This window comes from Bubalus bubalis, chromosome 14 (genome assembly GCF_019923935.1).
Source record: "Bubalus bubalis isolate 160015118507 breed Murrah chromosome 14, NDDB_SH_1, whole genome shotgun sequence".
Lineage (NCBI taxonomy): Eukaryota > Metazoa > Chordata > Mammalia > Artiodactyla > Bovidae > Bubalus > Bubalus bubalis.
The window spans coordinates 59,816,182-59,836,418 of record NC_059170.1 but is presented as its reverse complement, the minus strand read 5'-3'; the positions used below and the strand labels follow the sequence as shown (position 1 = coordinate 59,836,418).

The window sequence follows — 20,237 nt, the reverse complement described above, 5'->3', positions numbered from 1 at the left end:
CCTTAGCACCTAGATTTCGTCTCTGCTAACTGTATATTGATCAACACCTCTGATTTTAAGGACTATATAGAATGAAAAGCTGGATTTTGCAATGAAACAAGTAGATTCCATATCCCCCTTTTGTGTCAGTTGACGCCTAGTCAACCTTCACAAACAGTTTGAATTTTATTAGCTACCAGTTGAATCCCATGAAATGTTCAATTAGAAAATTATCTATCCTGCTTTTATTACCTGGAGAGCAAAGACTGACATTTGCATAACCTTATTTTAAATTTGCTGGTACCTCTTTCAGGCTTAATTTCCAATGTAACTGATTTTAAGAGGAAATTATCAAACAGTTTGGATAACTTTATATTGTGTGATCCTTTTCTCTCTCAATTTGAAGCCATGCTTAATACCTACATAAATTCCACTTTTACTCATCCTTGACTTTTTATATTAATTTTTTCCCATGATTTTCCATCCCTCTGAAAACAGCCTTCATTGCTCATTTGTTGCCTAAACAAAGACTTGGGGGTGATGCTTGAGGAAATTGCTTCAGCTCCAGCCCTGCAGAGGTTGGAGATTTGACTGTCTAGCTGAAAAGTTGTCTGAAAATGAGAAGTTCATACATAGATGCAAATTTGGAAATAGGATGCTATTTTCCCATGATCCCAGAAATGGAGACAGGATTATAGGAAACTCTGCCGTTGTGGCTCACTCAGTAGGCGTGGGTAATGATGTGATGATGATGGTGACGTGGTGAAGATGATGTTGATAGCAATGATGAAATGATGATGATAGTTGGAATGTGTGGTCAGGCACTGAGCTAAGTACTTGAAATGGAATCTATCACTAAATCTTTGAAGCGTTCCCTATGATGTAGCAAGTCTTATCATCATGTCCATTCTGCAGATGAGGAAACAGAAGCACAGTCCTTGTTTAAGGTCACAGAGGTGGGATGGATACTATACATCGAGCCAGTCGGCTACCTACATCCAAAGAAAGCTCATGATTTTTCTTTCTTTGCCTCCCGCTCACTATCTCCCTGAGTTTGAGCTTCTCCAAATCTTCCCACCAAAATGTTTCCCTCTGCCTTCTTGGTCTCTTTGGATTCCACCAGACTGAAGGCACTTTTGGAGAAGTGAGTTTCCATCCCCTTTGGAGAAGTGAGTTTCCATCCCCTCCTCTCCTTCCTCCCTCCTTCCACCTTTCTCCCAGGTTCCTTTACCCATTATCACTTCACTTCCTCCTCACCCTTGTTTTCTCTTTATAAGAGAATAAGAAAGAAGAAAAAAAAATGTATTCAAAGGTTAGTAAGAATTTCCCAAAATGCCGTGCATCAAAATGGTCTCCCTTATTTCTCATTTCCTAAGGAATGATGAAGTAAACCAAATAGATGCTGGCTTTTTTTTCCCCCTAGAAAATACAATATTTTTTAAAGCTCAAGATATTAATAATTGCAAAAAAAAAAAGGTAGTGAACTAAAAGTCAGATCACTATGGTTTTGTGTCTGTTGATTGACTTGCTCCCTGAGCAATTCTCTCACTAAATTTTATCTTTCTTAACTATAAAACAAAAACAAAATAAAAATGGAATCTGGATTCTGTTTTGCATGTCCAAGTGATTACCCTTGATCCAGGGAGCCTGGAACACAAATTTCCACTAGGAATAGATGGGATCACTCTTTACCACTTTTATCATTTTATCCCAAAGGCTAAGGAAGTTATTATCTGTGAATTTTGGTTTCTTGTGTAAATTATTTCACTGTTACTTGGGTGTTCTTTGTGTGCCAGCCACTGCTCTAGGCTGTAGGGGTTCAGTAGGGAACATGACAATGGCTCCATGAAACTGTTTTCATGAAGCTTACAGGTTGGACGGGAAGACAGACAACACATGAGTACTTTTAAGGTAATTTCAGAGGCAATAACAGTATGGGTTAAATAAAACAGCATGATATCATAGAGAGGGGCATGCATGACACCAGGGTTGTGAAAGGAGTCACAGGGATGACACAGCTCATCAAAGAGGGTCTCTCCGAAGAAGCAACATTAGAGCTGCTGAGCTGAGGGTAGTCCCGGCAATGGCTGGTGGTTTTTTTTTACATGCAGTCACTAGAGATTTCAGCATCCTTATTATTTAAGAAAATAAAAAATGTGGTATCTCTAATTACTTTGGGATTGTGGCCCCTGTCACATCCAGATATGTAAACAGACTGACTTCCAGGCTAAACAGAAACATTTGGGAGCTGCAGAAGCCACTTATTATGAATGTTCTAACACCTTGACCATTATTCCTATTTTATCAGGAGACAAGTCAGCCATGTTAAATGAAGACAGTTGTTCTTTGCTGATGGCATCTAGTTTATTATTGGCAGGCATTCCAGCTTTTTAAGACAGAAGGTGGCATGTATGGAAGTGAGGTATCCTGATTGAACAGATAGGTCAATAAAGATTCCATGTCACTTGTAAGAAAATTACATTTGATTTCCCTGCACCTTGACTGACTGCCTCGTAATTGGTAAAAAACAAAAACAAACAAACAAACAAAAGAACAACCCTGTGTGTTCTCTGTGGAGGGGCTGGGTTAGGGTGTACTCGACTCGTTGCGACTAGCAGTTTTCTCTTGAAAAGTGATGTTGCAGCAACTGTAGTTAAAAGCATATTCTGGAAGCCCCCAAATCATACTTGCTAGGGCACCTCGGTATGATGGAAACAATTTGATTTCACATACTTAAAAAATTTTTTTTGCATTTTTTTTCTTATTTTGCTATAGGATGCAAAGCTTCCTCCGTTTGTTTTTATGGCTGGGTTTCACTTTAATAATAATGTTACTTTACATTCTTTAAGATTTTTGCCTGCAGTTTAATCATGATTCTGTCCCTTACTACAGGATAAACGTCTTTAAATATTTCTTTGAAAAGAGACAATCTCTTGGCTACTTTTGTCAATTCTGGGGTTCAGCCAGAGTTGGGGGGCACATTTCTTTGTCTTCTGCAGCTGTGGGGCTGCCTCGGGATGACGGCTGTTTGGGACTCAGAAATCGATCAATTTAACGAACACCCTCGACTTCTCGGGTCATTACCTTTGAAAAGCTGGCTGGAATGAGAGTCAGGAATCCTGTTCACAGCATTCCAAATCTGGCTGTGATAACCAGGAGATCTGTTTATCTTAGCGGCCCGCGCCCCACCCCCCTCGCACCTGTATAGACTCGCGGGAACCCGCAATTAAACTCGCCAGCCCCCAGTCATTGCTGCACATGCACCTCCCCGCCCCACTCGCAGCGTGTCTGCCACCAATATGTCTTTCTTTGGTGTGACAAACCTCACGGAGACATATGAAAAGCCGTGCTGGTGGGAATGGTTGTAATCACTGTTAACAAACAAGGTTCTGATTGCCAATATTACCATCTGTTCCATCGGGTTCCACATATTCCCCGGTATGTGGGCTCTGTTAAGCAGATTTTCCGTGCTGCCCAAGGTCACCCTTGATTCATGTAACCAGCCTTTGCAGATGGGTTAAATGTGAGCCTCCCAACAGCAGCAAGAATCAACATCCGAGAGGTACCAAATTACGTCCTCCAATGACAGAGCCCAAATAAACAGTCCACAGAGTCGGCAAAGACAGAATATCCACATCCCTTGATACCTGAAAGGAGCAGATCCCAAAGAGACTGTGTCAAGTGCAAGATCCATCTATTACACTTCCTATAAAAATGACTTCACTGTATAATCAGAGAAGCCCAGGGGTGAGGAGGAAATAACCTGCTTTCAAGAGCAGCTGTTTAAGTGATACAAGCGGAGATCCCCATACTATTGAGTCCTCTCCCTTCTTGCGAACTTAAAACTGAGCTGAGTACTTTTCCCTCTCTGTTCCTCAACACCTGCAAGAGGTTCTCATCACTCCCCTTGAGGTGATTCAAGTCAATTAAAATATATTGATCTTCTCAGCACTGGGGATATAAAAAGACTGGCAGCCTGCCTGAGAAGTAGGTACCAGGCAGACACAGAGGAAGGGTGATGAATAAGGAGGGGCAGTAATGTGGATAACTTCACCCAGGAAGGGGCAAGTGAGCTGGTTTTGCAGGGTGAGCTAGTGGTCCTCAGGCAGAGGTGTGGGAGAAACAGGGCAGGGCGTTTGGGGCAAAGCGAGCACGAGTGCAAAGGCACACAGACATGAAACAGCATAGTAAATACAGGGAGGCATAAAATAGATGCTATTTGTGCAACTGAATTTTTCCTTAGTATTCTTAGCCCCCCTGCTGTAAGTGCTTTTTCACTGTGGGGCTTGGGGACTTAATACAAAAACACTTTGTGGTGAATTCCTTTCCATAACATGCTCCATGAAATAATATTTTGAGATGGTTACTATTCTCTGACTGTGAACGTTTGTACCAAAATCTCATTTTTTAAAACAAAAAGAAACGTTTATGTTTAGCAAACGCATGCTCTAAGCTCATGTGAAAAAGAAGACCTAACCTAGTTTGGGGGTCAAGAAATGCTTCCTTGAGGAGGAGATGTTAGTGTTGAACTTTGAAAGATGAATGGGAATTATTGGGGGAAAAAATGTCCAGGCAGGGGGGGACCAGGTGTGAGGATACCCTGAGGTGACATGGAGCCTGGCAAGGTTTCCAGGAAGGCCTGGCTGGGATGCAGCAACAGGGAGAGGTGGCAGGGAGCATGGGGGTGGGGAAGGAGACAGGGTCAACTCATGCTTAACCTCAGAGGACACATGAGAAATCTGGGGCTTTATCCTGAGCAACGGGGAATGGTGGAAGCTTTAAGTAGAGGAGAAATATGATTATATTATTTAAAAAGTAACTTTACTTCACTCTGTTTTGACAGACTCCAGGTCCACCCAAATCTCTTCAAATGACTCAATTTCATTCCCTTTTATGGCTAAGAAAGAGAAAAACAAACACCTATATATTAACACATGTATGCAGAATTTAGGAAAATGGCACAAATGAACCTAGATCCAGGGCCGGAATAGAGATGCGGACATAGAGAATAGATGTGTGGACACGAGGTGGGGTAGGCAGGGTGGGATGCACTGGGAGATGAGGTTTGACATAAATACACTTGGCTGCAGGCTCAGTCAGTTGTGTCTGACTCTTTTGTGACCCCATAGACGGCAGCCCACCAGGCTCCCCCGTCCCTGGGATTCTCCAGGCAAGAACACTGGAGTGGGTTGCCATTTCCTTCTCCACTGCATGAAAGTGAAGAGTGAAAGTGAAGTTGCACAGTTGTGTCCGACTCTTTGCAACCCCATGGACTGCAGCTTACCAGGCTCCTCCGTCCATGGGATTTTCCAGGCAAGAGTACTGGAGTGGGGTGCCATTGCCTTCTCCAGTATATATACATAATATATGTATAAATATATGTGTGTGTGTATATATATATATATTTTTTTTTAATCACTTAATTGTAAGATGGAGAAAAGTTTGGAGTGGATGAGGGGGAAAGTGTGTTAGGAGAGAACTTACATCAACCCATAAGAAAGGATATTGGATTGGATTCAGAGGGAGAGATGGAGATGGAGGAAAGGGAGGGATTTGAGAAATACAGAGGAGGGAAATAGTCAGGACTTGATAATAAATTGACAGACATGACCTGTCAAACTTCACTTCTATTTACATATATAAACATGTTTTTATACATCTCCATATTTGGTTTTTAGTTTGGTTAAACTTTCAATTTACATTTTAAACTCTTATTTGATTCAAGTCCAACCAGATGGAGACTAATGATAGTAAATATCAGAAAATAGGTTCAGATTGTTGCAATGACATATGACCCGGTAATTCTGTATTTTGTAACAAAGCAGTTTGACTTATATCCTGTCCATTTGAATAATGCTGTTCCACCTAGGAAACTACAAATGTGTTTTAGAACAGGATAGGATTTGGCTTGTGTATATGTTAGACACAGGGGAAATAAGACATAGTGTCTTGGGTTTAAAAGACACAAAATTAATGCAATTCTTTTTTTTTTAAGTACAAATTCTGCACTCCGTTTCTATAACTGAAATTATTTTTTTTAAGTAAGACTAATAGCTTGATTTTCCATATCAAAATTTAATCTCATTTATGCATTTTGCACTTAGAGCTGCACATAGCAAATTATGGGCAAATATATATACATTATGTTACATTGCTCTCCCAGCTGTGCATGTATGATTTGGTGCTGGCAGTTATGTTCAATTTAGTAAAAAGCTATATTCCACTGTGTCTAGAATCTTTGAGCTTTTTAAACAGCTAGTACATAAAAATGTACTTCCCTTTACTGCCTCCATAAAGAGCAAAGAAAGAGCAGGAGGTAGAGTATAAATGAACCAGGGCCAGACATGCTTTTGTACAGGAGAAAGAGAGAAGCAAAATCCAAGCAGAAAGACTGAGAGCAGAGGCATGCCTGATGAAAATCCCTGTGTCTCCATGACCCAGGAGGTTTTTTTGTTTTGTTTTGTTTTTTAAACATAAACTAGAGAAACTAAAATGATGGAGTATGATCCTATGTGCTTACTTAAATTTTCTGTAAACTCCCTGATACACACAAAAGACAAAACCTTTGAGAATTTACTGAAATGCATTTACCTAAAATACTTCTGGCTTCTCTCCTGGATGCCATTGTGTGCTCTTTCTTTACACTCCAAGATGTGTTAAAAAGTGCACATCTAAAACCACTAAGTACATTTTAACCAAGGTGTGCTTATAATGATTAAGAATCACAAAGTATTTGGTTTAAGCAATGGATTACATTAAGTGCATGAAAAACAAGTGAAAGGAAACAAAATATTTTGAGGTTTAAGCATTGGAAGAACTGATGCTGAAGCTGAAGCTCCAATACTTTGGCCACCTGATACAAAGAATTGACTCATTGGAAAAGACCCCGATGCTGGGAAAGATTCAGGGCAAGAGGAGAAGGGGATGACAGAGGATGAGATGGTTGGATGGCATCACTGACTCAATCAACATGAGTTTCAGCAAGCTCCCGGAGTTGGTGATGAACAGGGAAGCTTAGTGTGCTGCAGTCCACAGGGTCACAAAACGTCGGACACAATTTAGCAACTGAACAACCAGAAGCATATACTAATTAGAAGATATGCATAATTTTAAATTACTGTTGGTAGTTTTTATGTCGATTTTTACTATAAGTTGAATATGAGAAGTTCCACCAAATTTCCTCAAATTTTCCCTTCTTCATAAAATCAAATGACCACCATTGTCAATAATAGGAGAGAGATCTAATGTGAAATAATCTTAAGAGTGTTTATTTTATACTCAAGGAAAGGAAATTAAATGCTGTCTTTCAGTCTGTCATAGTGAGATGCAGGGCCTTCCTCTCAATGTTTTTCTTGGGCTTCCTCCCAAATTTTGGTCACCTGTCATCAAACCAAATTTTAAAGGATGGTTTCCCAGGGAAAGACTGGGAGATGATACAGAGGGTTAAACAGACACTGGAGGAGGAGAAACATGGAACTGAGTGCTTGCTTTGCTTTGGTGACAATCAATATGGTGTGCTTTCTGGATGGATTTATATAAACCAAGGGTGGGAGCTGCCTTCAAGGTCAACACCAAGGAACCCTTCATTCTCCAGAATGATGTCATTCCATTCCTGCCCAATGGCTGCAGTTGAGTCTCCTTCAGGGCTGCTGCTGCTGCTAAGTCGCTTCAGTCGTGTCTGACTCTGTGCGACCCCAGAGACAGCAGCCCACCAGGCTCCCCCGTCCCTGGGATTCTCCAGGCAAGAACACTGGAGTGGGTTGCCATTTCCTTCTCCAGTGCCTGAAAGTGAAAAGTGAAAGTCAAGTCGCTCAGTCGTGTCCGACTCTTAGCGACCCCATGGACTGCAGCCCACCAGGCTCCTACACCCATGGTGTTTTCCAGGCAAGAGTACTGGAGTGGGGTGCCATTGCCTTCTCCACCTTCAGAGCTAGTTTGTGGCTAATCACAGCTTCCTTTCACCTAGAGCTACCAGTCTCCTTATTGAGGTCATATGTGTATTCTGCTCTCTGATGAATAACTGTGATGACTTCTGTTTTGACACATCAGTTCTCCTTCACCATCAGCAAATTTAGGTGACAAAGCCAAATTAAATTAAACTCATCGGAATGCAGGGTGATGAGCTAAACTATATAGCCTCAGTTTTTTTTTTTCAATTTTGTTTATAAATATGATCCTACACTTTTTAAGTGTCAAATATAACCTGAAAGAGATGTTAGTATTATTGGAGTCTTAAGTGTACTTTTATTGTCTTGATTACTTCTATTCCCATGATGATTTAAACAGATTTTTAATACAATTTGGGGTCTTCCTTTAAAACCAGGATGCTTTATATATCTTATTGCTTGAAACATCATAATTGAAACAACTCCAAACATTAAAGAACCTTTGAGCTTAAGATTAATCTTTCACTCGTTAAAATTATGTCTTTTTAATTTATACTCTTTTATGAGCTTTTTGAGTGATTACAAAGCAAGGACTATAGAAAGTATAGTGCTTTTATAAGAAGGTGTAGGATTTCTAATTGTGAGAAAATGTTAATAATATATTAATGGATGATGGTAGTCTTTTTACACTAGAAATAGGAAATTTAACAACTGGATATGCCTACATTACTAAAATTATTTTTTGTCAATATCATGACTTTGATCTTGATGTTTAATTTATAAAAGCAACATTCACCATCAAAATGATTTGCTGCCTTCAAATGTGTTAACGTCTACCTACAGTTAACAGCTTCATTTAAAAAGAAGACAAACTGAAGAATCTGATCTTAAATTTCCATGTTCACTCATTCCTCCTATTTAAGCTTTGTTTTCTTACTGGTTAGAAATATTTTAATAGAATTCAGTAACTATTGAATTGGAATTTCTGGATCTTATAAGTATTACCGAGTTAAAAAATAAACAGCTTTAGTAGAGTTTCTAAGGAGCAATCATGCATTTTTCTATAACCCAAAGCTGCAGATGTAGGGAAAGGATTATTTAAATTCATTCATAACTTGACATTACCCCCCCCCCCCCCAGACTCCATTTAAATCCCCAGCGCTTCAGTGCCAGGTTCATTGCCCGGGTAAATTAATTTCTTTCTAAAATTGTCTTTATGCACTCGTTTGTTTTATAAGCTTAGCTGTACGCTCCAAAGATCAGTTCTTGAAGTGGGGTGAAGAGCATTCATTTCTCCTTCATTGACCCAGAGCTGCTGCGGAAGGCGATGGTATAGATGCGTTAATCAACACCCTGTCCAGCAAACGAGACGGAGCCATCGCCAACGCAGCCACAGTGCTGACGAACATGGCCATGCAGGAGCCCCTGCGCCTGGGCATCCAGAGCCATGACGTCATGCACGCCCTGCTCAGCCCGCTGCGCTCGGCCAACACCATCGTGCAGAGCAAAGCCGCCCTCTCCGTTGCTGCAACCGCGTGTGACGTGGAGGCCCGCACAGAGGTGAGCGTTTGCATCACTTTCCTTCTCTCTTCTGGTCGGCTCCTACCCCTGCATTCATTTGAAACATTTTCAAGTGCTTTACCGCACCCATCGTTTAAGTCCCTCGAGATGCAAGATGTTGGGAAACAAACTGACCTCATCCAGCCAAGAAAGTGAGTGAGTGAGCACTCACATAAATGGAGTATGGTCTATAAAAATATTGAATAGCTATGTTGTACACCTGAAACTAATAGAATAAACCAACTATGTGTAATGCATGTAGTATGTAAAGCAATTATACTTCAGTTTTTAAGAAAGGAATAGGTACATTGTCATCCCCATTTTACAGAGGAGGAAAATGGGGCTAAAGAGAATTAATGTGTGTAAAGCAGAGCTGATTGGTCAGGAAGTCAAGATTGTGAGAAAACATCTTTCTCAGCCCAGAGCCCCTGCCCTCACACAGTGCTCAGACAACTGACAAATCTTCTCTGTCTCTTAGATGTTTTTCCTACCCCCCTTCTTTGTTCCTATAGACTCAACTCATTTGTATTCATCTCAGATGGTAAAAAATTTGCCTGCAATCCAGGAGACCCGGGTTTGATCCCAGGGTCAGGAAGATCCCTCAGAGAAGGGAATGGCTACCCAGTCCAGTATTCTTTCCTGTAGAATTCCATGGACGGAGAAGCCTGGTGGGCTACAGTCCATGGGGTCACAAAGAGTCAGACATGACGGAATGACTTGGCACTGGCACATATTTCTTTGGCTGCCCTGGGTCTTAGTTGCAGCATGTGAACTCTTAGATAAAGCATGTGAGATCTAGTTCCTTGACCAGGGACCGAACCCATGCCCCCTGCATTGACAGAGTAAAGTCTTGGCCACTGGACCAGCAGGGAAGTCCCCAAACTGACCTTTCAATATATGAGCCTCATCACATCACTGCAAGTCCCCGGTGGTATGCCACTCCCCCATGGGAACAGTTATGTAAAGGCTTGAGATGATCCACCTGTGCTGCCTAAGCCTGAACTCACCTCCCAGGTGTAACTCTACACTCTTAGAAATACCATACGATTTGTAATTGTCAGCATGCTCAGTTCTCTTATTTATACCTCCTTGATATCTCTGCTGAGAAAGCTAGTCTCACGTTTGTCCACCCGATAAATGCCTGTTTTTCCTTCAACATCCAGCTCAGCCATTCCGTCCTCCATGAGGCCTGCCTTCAGTCCTCAAACAGGGACTCAAACATCCTGCTCTGTGATCCCGCCACTCCCTGTGCATGCCTTCTTGAACTCAGTTTTTCATTAGCTTTTGTATGTAAGACCATAAACTCCCTGAGGCTTTAGGGAAGGGAACTGAAGTTTCCTTTCCCTGTGTTCATGTCATTGATATATATCTGGCACACAGTATAGGCTTAATAAGCAGTGTTAAATGAATGAGTGGATGAATAAATGCATGGAGGAATGAGTGGAGAAATTCATAAATGTTTGAGTTAGATATTTGCCAAAAGAGCACATGGAGTCAGATTGCTATCTTGTATTATACTCAGAAATAAAGATGTTCAGAAGTTTGGCTTACTAAGCATAAGATGTTTCAAGTAAACTTTTCAAAGCTGCCCAAGTTACTTGTGCTAATGTGTAATCTCCATCAGGGCCCCTGTGTTTGAGAAGAACATGATTGGAAGTGGATCATGTCTCATAAGGGCTCCTGTTTTCAAATACTACACAGAGACATCTGTAGAATATTCCTTTGTCCTCCAGGCTTAGATAGCACAGTATTACATTTCAGACAGGGAGGCAAGCACTCTGTCAAATCTTTTCTTCTCCCCCCGATTTGAATAATTTTATACATGAGTGATTTCTTTTAATAGTGTAATTAGTGTAGTTCTCTCCAATTCTCTACTTGTTCTTTTTCTTTGTCACTCCTTGAAGAAATATGAATGATAAAATGGATCTTCCTCTGGAGAACTGCTTCAGCGCTGCCTTGGCCACACGGCTGAGTTGGTCACAGTGTCTGGTGACACGGGTGCCACTTCCCTGCATTGGTTACTCCTGCCCAGCTTTGGAGACCACGTCTGTTTTCTACTGCTGCCGTAACAAATGACCACAACTCAGTGGCTTAAAGCAATTGTTTTTGTTGGTCATTTGCTAAGTCGTGTCTGACTCTTTGCGACCCTGTGGACTGCAGCATGCCAGGCTCCCCTGTATTTCACTATCTCCCGGAGTTTGCTCGAATTCATGTCCATTGAGTCAGTGATGCTATCTAACCATGATGCTATCTAACCATCTCATCCTCTGCTGTCTTCTTCTCCTTTTGCCTTCAATCTTTCCCAGCATCAGGGTCTTTTCCAATGAGTCGGCTGTTCCTATCAGGCGGCCAGTTATGATTCTGTTATCTCACAGTTGGGAGGTCAGAAGTCTGAAAATGGGTCTTATGGGTTAATGTTAGGATATTAACAGAGCTGTGATCCTTCTGGAGACTTGATGGGACTGTTTCCTGACCCTTTCTAGCTTTGACCATCCACCTGCATTTCTTGGCTGTGGCCCCTTCCTCTGTCTTCCAAGCAGATTACTGCAATATCTGTTTCTACAAATTTCCTTTGCCTACTCCTCACACTCTTATCTCCCTCTTCTTATAAAAACCCTTGTAATTAAATTGGATCCACTTGATAATCCAGGACAATCTTCCCATCTTCAAATCCCTAACTTAACCACATCTGCCGGAACCCTCCAGGGTACAAGGGCATCTCTGGGAGCCCATGGTTCTGTCCCCCACAGGGCCAAATGCACCAGCAGTGGTGAGGAGCAGAGCGAATGAACATGGACACTGCACTTTAGGGGAAGGAGGCCAGGTTCTTTGCCCCATATCTGCCCTGTGTAAAATCACAGTGACCTCCCTCAGGGTGGGGGGGACACATGTATACCTGTGGCCGATTCATGTTGTTGATTGGCGAAAGCCATCACAGTATCATAATTATTCTCCAAATAAAATAAATTATTTTTTAATACTTATTCTTTATTTATTTAGTTGGCTTTGGAGTTCCCTGGTAGCTCAGACAGTAAAGCGTCTGCCTATGATGTGGGAGACCCAGGTTCGGTCCCTGGGCCAGGAAGATCCTCTGGAGAAGGAAATGGCACCCCACTCCAGTACCCTTGCCTGGAAAATCCCATGGACGGAGGAGAGTAGTAGGCTACAGTCCACAGGGTCGCAAAGGGTCGGACACGACCAAGCGACTTCACTTTCATTTTAGTTGCAGCATGTGGGATCTAGTTCCCTGACCAGGGACCAAACCCAGGGCCCCTGCCTTGGGAGCACAAAATCTTAGCCACTGGACCACCAGGAAAGTCCCTCCCTCAATTACTTTACTGTGGCCTCTTGTTGATTTTGAACAGAAAACTGGGCTCTTAAGGTTTTTGCAATCAATTATTTCCCCTTGAATTTAATAAGTCTAAATGTGGACACATCCTAAAATGTTTTTACATACTCAATACGCTTTTAACAATCAAATAATGAGGTTTTTTAAAGCCGAAATGTGTATGTTCTCTACTCTTAATGTGTAAAATTCTGGTCTCTACTTCTAGCTGAGAAATGCAGGTGGGCTAGAGCCACTGGTAGAGCTCCTGCGTTCCAAGAATGAGGAGGTCCGGAGGGACGCCAGCTGGGCCGTGATGGTCTGTGCCGGGGACGAGCCCATGGCCGTGGAGTTGTGCAGGCTCGGGTGGGTGGCACGGCCTGGGGGGTCTGGCTCAGATCAAGGACACACACTTTCTTCAGGCCGGAGGAAGGTCCAACAGAGTTTCCATGCCCATGCCTAGGCTGCTGGGCATCATTCAGATGCTCTGTGGGTCACAGTCCCTCTGAAGGGACCACCTGCAGAAGCGGGGTCCTAGACCTCCCTCACCACCTCCGCAAAATCATCTTCAATGTCTCCTTTTCCACCTTTTCATCTCAATAAATGCTCCTCTTTCACTCTCCCCTGGTTTGCTCTCTCAACTTTCAAGACTGAATTTAAACAGTCAAGCCATGACTGTCATCTGTGTTTTTCTGTCCCCCCCAAACTTCTCCACTACAATTATGCCTTTAAGCAGCTTCACCGCATTGGTTCTCCTGACCAACAGCCTATGAGTCACTTGCCTTTAGCAACACAGTCAATAGGGTTTTAAACTTCCACAGACAAGTTTACATTATTTCTAACCCATTCTAATTCTTTGCATATATCACCTGTTTAGCTGAAAAAAATTGGAGTCCAATACTAATTTTTGCTTTAAATGAACAATGTTTTTCTTCTGAACATGTCTTTTCCAACTGTTTGAATGTAAGTTACTACATGGCATATATGTTCTCAAAAAGGGCAGATTTGTCTTTATAATTGTGTCAGGATTAGTTTATCTAAATGGGTGGGATGGTTTTAACCTTTCCATCTCAGTTTTTCAATTCAGGATCTTAGTGTGAGGTACATAAATGGGAACTTAATGTTAGATTGCTTCTATAAGGCAAATAATGTCATTTTTGCTTTCATTGACAGGGCTTTAGAAATCCTTGAAGAAATTAATGTATCAGTAAGTCGAAAAAATAAATTCAGTGAGGCAGCTTATAACAAACTGCTCAACAACTACCTGTCTCTGAAATACAGCCAGACTGGCTATTTGTCATCAAGTAACATAATCAGTGATGGATTCTATGATTATGGTCGGGTAAGTGGCAGCACTAATTTGTATTTTAGTATATAGTGATCAGTTCTTTCATCATGATGCCATTACATTGCAATTTTATAACCACCTGACATAATTTTTATTTTTATAGACAGAAACTTGGGAATCAGAACTTCATCCTTAAACTTTGTCTGGCTATAAGATTTTGCATTTGTGTTCAGTTTTAACCAGATTTTAATTACTTGTACTTAGTTTGTTAATACTAGTCTCAAGTTTCAGAGAAAATAAAAAAGAATCAGCTTCTTTTATATTGCTTCTAGGGCTTCGTGTTAATTATAATGTTAACAATAGAAATATAAGTCTTCATTTTTTAAATTATAATCTCATTGAAATAAGCCATATTGGAATATTGAATTATAACATGTAATGCAGAATAATATTATTTTTTACTTAGCTGCATTTATGATTATGATTTCAGTTCAGTGTTAATGTTGAAAGAGATGGGAAGCTAAACATTAGAATCTTGTAGACTTCTGGAAACCAAAAGCAGTAAGGAAAATGGAGAAATTTTTAAAAACCTACAAATCCCATTTTAGGCAGAAGTAGGAAACAAGTATGACCTGCAGACTTCAAACATTTTAAAGTCCCTGGGATCAAGCAGAAGCTATATGGAAGGAAGAATGAGAAAGGGGAAAAAGCACAGAGACGGACAGGAGTGGTTGCCGATCTCAGAGAGCACCATCCAGACTCCGTGCTTTCTGAGCGGATGGACAACTCAGACATTCAAAAGCTGTGTGCTTGGTTTGCCAGGGGCTGGGTGGACAGGCCCTGGGGAACTGGGGTGAGCAGGGCTGGTAGCAGCAACTTTCTTGGATCAATTTGGTTCAAAGAAGCAGAGGACACACGGTCGTAAAAGAATCACAGCTAATTAAGCCATATTTGCAGGAAATGCTATATCATGGTAACAGAATTAGAGACACTTTGAGTAATCAGAACAGCTAGCCTAACGCTTTATCTCTTCCTTCTGCTTTTCCCGGCACTGCCACCGCCATACCCTTCAGAACACACACAAACCACCAAGAAAGTACTGCTCTCATTCAATGATGAGTAATTTTAAAGAAACAGGTGCCACATTATTAGTACAAAGATGCTTTAAGAAAAATGAGGGAAAGAGCAGAAAAACCACCAAAGAGCACTTGTTGGAAAAATGTTGCCATGGAACAGGTAAAAAACTGTGGCAAATATATGTGTTCATGAGTTTAAAAAAAACAAAAACCAAAACTTAATGAGACAATTTCTTTATGAAGGAGAACTCTCTGATTCAGCAGTTCCCACCCTTTTTGGTATCCGGGACCAATTTCTCAGAAGACGATTTTTCCACAGACCAGGGATAGGGGAGGATGGTTTGGGGATGATTCAAGTGCATGACATTTATTGTGCACATTATTTCTAGTCTAATCACCACTGATCTGACAGGGGATACTGGTCCACAGCCCAGGAGGCTGGGGACCCCTGCTCCTATTAATTCTAAATTGTTTCTGATATTTTAGTCTTTAAATATGTCAGTGAACAAATGAGACAAAGGTCTTTTCTCCCATGGTACCAGTGAGAGGAAACAGATGATAAATGGTAAATCTCACAAATTGTATCACATGATCGAAATGAGAACCACCATAGTGGCTAGGGAGGAGAGCAAAGGAGTAAGGGGCTCTCTTGTGCTGAGGATCCCGGGGGTGACAGTCATAATCTGGCATTGGGGTCAGACAGCCCCACTGTCGGATGTTTGGTCGGTAACACCCGAGCAAAAATTAGAAGGAGGTGAGGGACTTAGCCGTGGAGAAGGAGTTTTATAGGTGGAGGTGCAGAAAGCATGAGGAGTAAACACAGTTGGCACATTTAAGGAAACAGCAAAGTCAGTGTAGCTAGAGCTGGGTCAACCAGGGGTGGAATAATAGACAAAGTCACAGAGGTAGGAGCTCATGATGGGCTTGTAGATCATTGCAAAGATGTGGGCCTTTACTCTGAATGAAATGGGTAAATATGGCAGAGTTGGGAACAGAAGAATGACATGCTCTGTCTTACTTTAAAAGAATCATGACTAAGAGAGGTATCTATTACTTGATTAGAAAAGGACCTCACAAGGTGATCTGGTCTAAACCTTTTCACCAGGCTGATACAATTGCTAGTATAGGGCTTCATCTAGCTTGCTTTTAGTCATCCTCACAACATTTTGGGTGATCTGTTGAATAATTAGTTACTGTTACAGACAATAAACTTTCCTTATATATGTGGATGGATTTTCAAACTCAAATACTTCCACGAGCCAGTCTGATCATTATGGTGTGAAACAGCTGAGTATCAAGCTACAGAGACTTGTAGGGCTGGGGTGAGGAGCAGAGGGTACAGGAGAGTATATCTTGCCCAAAGGCAAGACATCCACAAGCTTCAGATTCCTATTTCTACGTGTGTGTGTGTGTGTGTGAGAAATTAGATACTTGAAATAATTGAGAACCTATTATATCAGTATACTTTTAAAAAATATAACCCATGCAGATATTACTGTTCAATTCTTAAACTACCTACAGATAAATCCTGGCACCAAACTTCTGCCTTTGAAGGATCTCTGCTTACAAGAACCAAGTGACCAACGTGCTATACTCTTAATTAACAGTAGATCTTCTGATGTGTGAGTCTTTGTGGGGAGCAGGGATATGGGGAAGCAAAATTTTTGTCTATCATCATGTGAATACATAAAGGTGCCCAGTATGGTATCTTTTATTCCTTCCGGTGTCTAGCACCACCATGAAAGTAAATACTGGCCTGTAAATTCATAGCCTAACATAGTAAAGACCACGGGATAGTCACCACCATAGTTTTTCCTTTGACTCCACAATACCACTCAATTCCACATGTATTTCTGCAGTCAGGGATTCTTACCCTTCTGGCAACATCAAGTAACTGAAGAAAGTATAAACAGAGAGGAGCAAACCAAGATGAATTATGTTTACAAATCTCCAGAACTAGATGCAAGAATACCACTGATGCCCAATTTTTCTAATAAAATAAAAAACAGTAGAATGTGACACATCTTAAAACCTATTTCCAGTCCTAGGTCATGAAAAGCTTTATCGTATTCATTTTATCTTTTCTTCACCTCTCCTTTATGCTATTAAAATAATGTGTCACTGTTAAAAGTCAGCTCCAAATACGAGTTTTCAGAAAAAAAATCTATTTTGTAGGACAAAGTTAATGTTGACAAATTATTTTACTTTGTATGTAATTTCAAATACGTAAAATTTTAGTTCTCCACCTCCATCTATGGAAGATAAGTCATCAGACGTTGGTTATGGACGAAGTATTTCTTCTTCATCTTCTTTAAGAAGAGCAAGTAAAGAAAAGACCAAGTAAGAAAATGATGTTTTGTCTACACTCAAATAATTCTCTCCCTTAATTTGGGAGTAAAAAGGAAATTTAGATTTTAGGTTTTGGCAGCTTAATTTTTATTCTTCTCACAGTCACACAGTTTCAGGATGAAAACCAGGAAAATTGGCTTGACATTCTGTCTGCTGTGAACCTAGAGTAAGATCTTGAGCCCATGACTCATGGTCTATGATCAGGCTTCACATCCTTATCTGTAGATGGAATAATGCCTGGTGCCCTATTTCTTCTCGTTGATTGAAATCAAAACATAAAATGGGAGTGAAAATGCCTTATAGCCTATAAAATGTCTTGCAAATGTAGCATATTGTTCTTTTCATATGACTGACATTGGTTATGGTTTTTTCAAATGACAAAAGAAAATAGTTTTCATTTTAGTGCTGGATTTGGATCCCCCACTGAAGAGAAATCAGAACCAACTTCAGGACGCAATACGGCTGTTAGCAAAAGCACCACTAAAGAGAAAGGATCAAGGTAGGAAACACCTTCCTGTAGTCTTCTAACTGTAATCCCATCAAGCTTTAATTACAGACAGAGTTGGGGAAAGGGAAGGGTGGCTTTCAACTAGGAAGCTCTTCTCATGGGATAAGATACAGAACTAAGCAGGACTCACAGAGTGTAATTAAAATTACCTTTATTTGTGTCTCTTGTTGTCTCTTTAAAACTTACCCAGAGGGAGTTTCTTCTCCTGCCTCTGGGTGAGAACTCAGGGCACTCTGACCACTGTAAAGTCCTACAGTCACTTTAATTCACAAATGACAATGCAAATAGCAGTCTCCAGTCCGCCCTTTAAAAGTCTAGCCATGTGTAGGCATCAACCTAAAATGAACATTTCCGCCCTCCCCTGGTGGCTGCCTTTGCAGGCGGTGAGCTGCAATGACTGGAGTGTGAGCCTTTCTTTACCCCTGCCTCTTACTTCCATGTCCCCTTCCCATCTTCCTCATGGAAACCTGTGACCCTTCAAGAAGCATTGAGAAGAAGGAAAGGAAACAGGACCACATTCGTGACTTGGTTGGAACCATTATAATATGGTTCCATGTATTTTTAAATACTGTCTATGAACAAAGCTAGTGGAGGTGATGGAATTCCAGCTGAGCTATTTCACATCCTAAAAGATGATGCTGTGAAAGTGCTGCACTCAATAATATGCCAGCAAATTTGGAAAACTCCGCAGTGGCCACAGGGCTGGAAAAGATCAGTCTTCATTCCAATCCCAAAGAAAGGCAATGCCAAAGAATGCTCAAGATCAGATCAGATCAGATCAGTCACTCAGTCATGTCCGACTCTTTGTGACCCCATGAATTGCAGCACGCCAGGCCTCCCTGTCCATCACCAACTCCCGGAGTTCACTCAGACTCACGTCCATCAAGTCAGTGATGCCATCCAGCCATCTCATCCTCTGTCGTCCCATTCTCCTCTTGCCCCCAATCCCTCCCAGCATCAGAGTTTTTTCCAATGAGTCAACTCTTCGCATGAGGTGGCCAAAGTACTGGAGTTTCAGCTTTAGCATCATTCCTTCCAAAGAAATCCCAGGGCTGATCTCCTTCAGAATGGACTTGTTGGATCTCCTTGCAGTCCAAGGGACTCTCAAGAGTCATCTCCAACACCACAGTTCAAAAGCATCAATTCTTTGGTGCTCAGCCTTCTTCACAGTCCAACTCTCACATCCATACATGACCTCAGGAAAAACCATAGCCCTGACTAGATGAAGCTTTGTTGGCAAAGTAATGTCTCTGCTTTTGAATATGCTATCTAGGTTGGTCATAACTTTCCTTCCAAGGAGTAAGCATCTTTTAATTTCATGGCTGCAGTCACCATCTGTAGTGATTTTGGAGCCCAGAAAAATAAAGTCTGACACTGTTTCCACTGTTTCCCCATCTATTTGCAATGAAGTGATGGGACCAGATGCCATGATCTTCGTTTTCTGAATGTTGAGCTTTAAGCCAACTTTTTCACTCTCCTCTTTCACTTTCATCAAGAGGCTTTTTAGTTCCTCTTCACTTTCTGCCATAAGGATGGTGTCATCTGTATATCTGAGGTTATTGATATTTCTCCCAGCAATCTTGATTCCAGCTTGTGTTTCTTCCAGTCCAGCATTTCTCATGATGTACTCTGCATAGAAGTTAAATAAGCAGGGTGACAATATACAGCCTTGACGAACTCCTTTTCCTATTTGGAACCAGTCTGTTGTTCCATGTCCAGTTCTAACTCTTGCTTCCTGACCTTCATACAAATTTCTCAAGAGGCAGATCAGGTGGTCTGGTATTCCCATCTCTTGAAGAATTTCCCACAGTTTATTGTGATCCACACAGTCAAAGGCTTCGGCATAGTCAATAAAGCAGAACTTTTCCGGAACTCTCTTGCTTTTTCCATGATCCAGTGGATGTTGGCAATTTGATCTCTGGTTCCTCTGCCTTTTCTAAAACCAGCTTGAACATCAGGAAGTTCACGGCTCACATATTGCTGAAGCCTGGCTTGGGGAATTTTGAGCATTACTTTACTAGCATGTGAGATGAGTGCAATTGTGTGGTAGTTCGAGCATTCTTTGGTATTGTCTTTCTTTGGGATTGGAATGAAAACTGACCTTTTCCAGTCCTGTGGCCACTGCTGAGTTTTCCAAATTTGCTGGCATATTGAGTGCAGCACTTTCACAGCATCATCTTTCAGGATTTGGAATAGCTCAACTGGAATTCCATCACCTCCACTGGCTTTGTTCGTAGTGATGCTTTCTAAGGCCCACTTGACTTCA

General features: G+C 41.3%; 1 protein-coding gene across 7 annotated transcripts in view; it reads left to right on the top strand.

The window, feature by feature from the left end:
• The window catches only part of ARMC3 (armadillo repeat containing 3), an 89,602-nt gene that overhangs the window by 50,153 nt on the left and 19,212 nt on the right, over positions 1 to 20,237 (top strand). For 4 of the 7 annotated variants that reach the window (XM_044928148.2, XM_025264414.3, XM_045162713.1 and 1 more), the window contains 6 exons: positions 9,176 to 9,425; positions 12,980 to 13,116; positions 13,924 to 14,092; positions 16,636 to 16,736; positions 17,353 to 17,454; positions 17,855 to 17,962. In XM_044928148.2, the coding sequence (XP_044784083.2) occupies positions 9,176 to 9,425; positions 12,980 to 13,116; positions 13,924 to 14,092; positions 16,636 to 16,736; positions 17,353 to 17,454; positions 17,855 to 17,962 (867 nt within the window). The remainder of the gene's footprint in view (positions 1 to 9,175; positions 9,426 to 12,979; positions 13,117 to 13,923; positions 14,093 to 16,635; positions 16,737 to 17,352; positions 17,455 to 17,854; positions 17,963 to 20,237) is intronic. The other 3 variants (XM_044928149.2, XM_044928147.2, XM_044928152.2) reach the window with 1 other exon arrangement.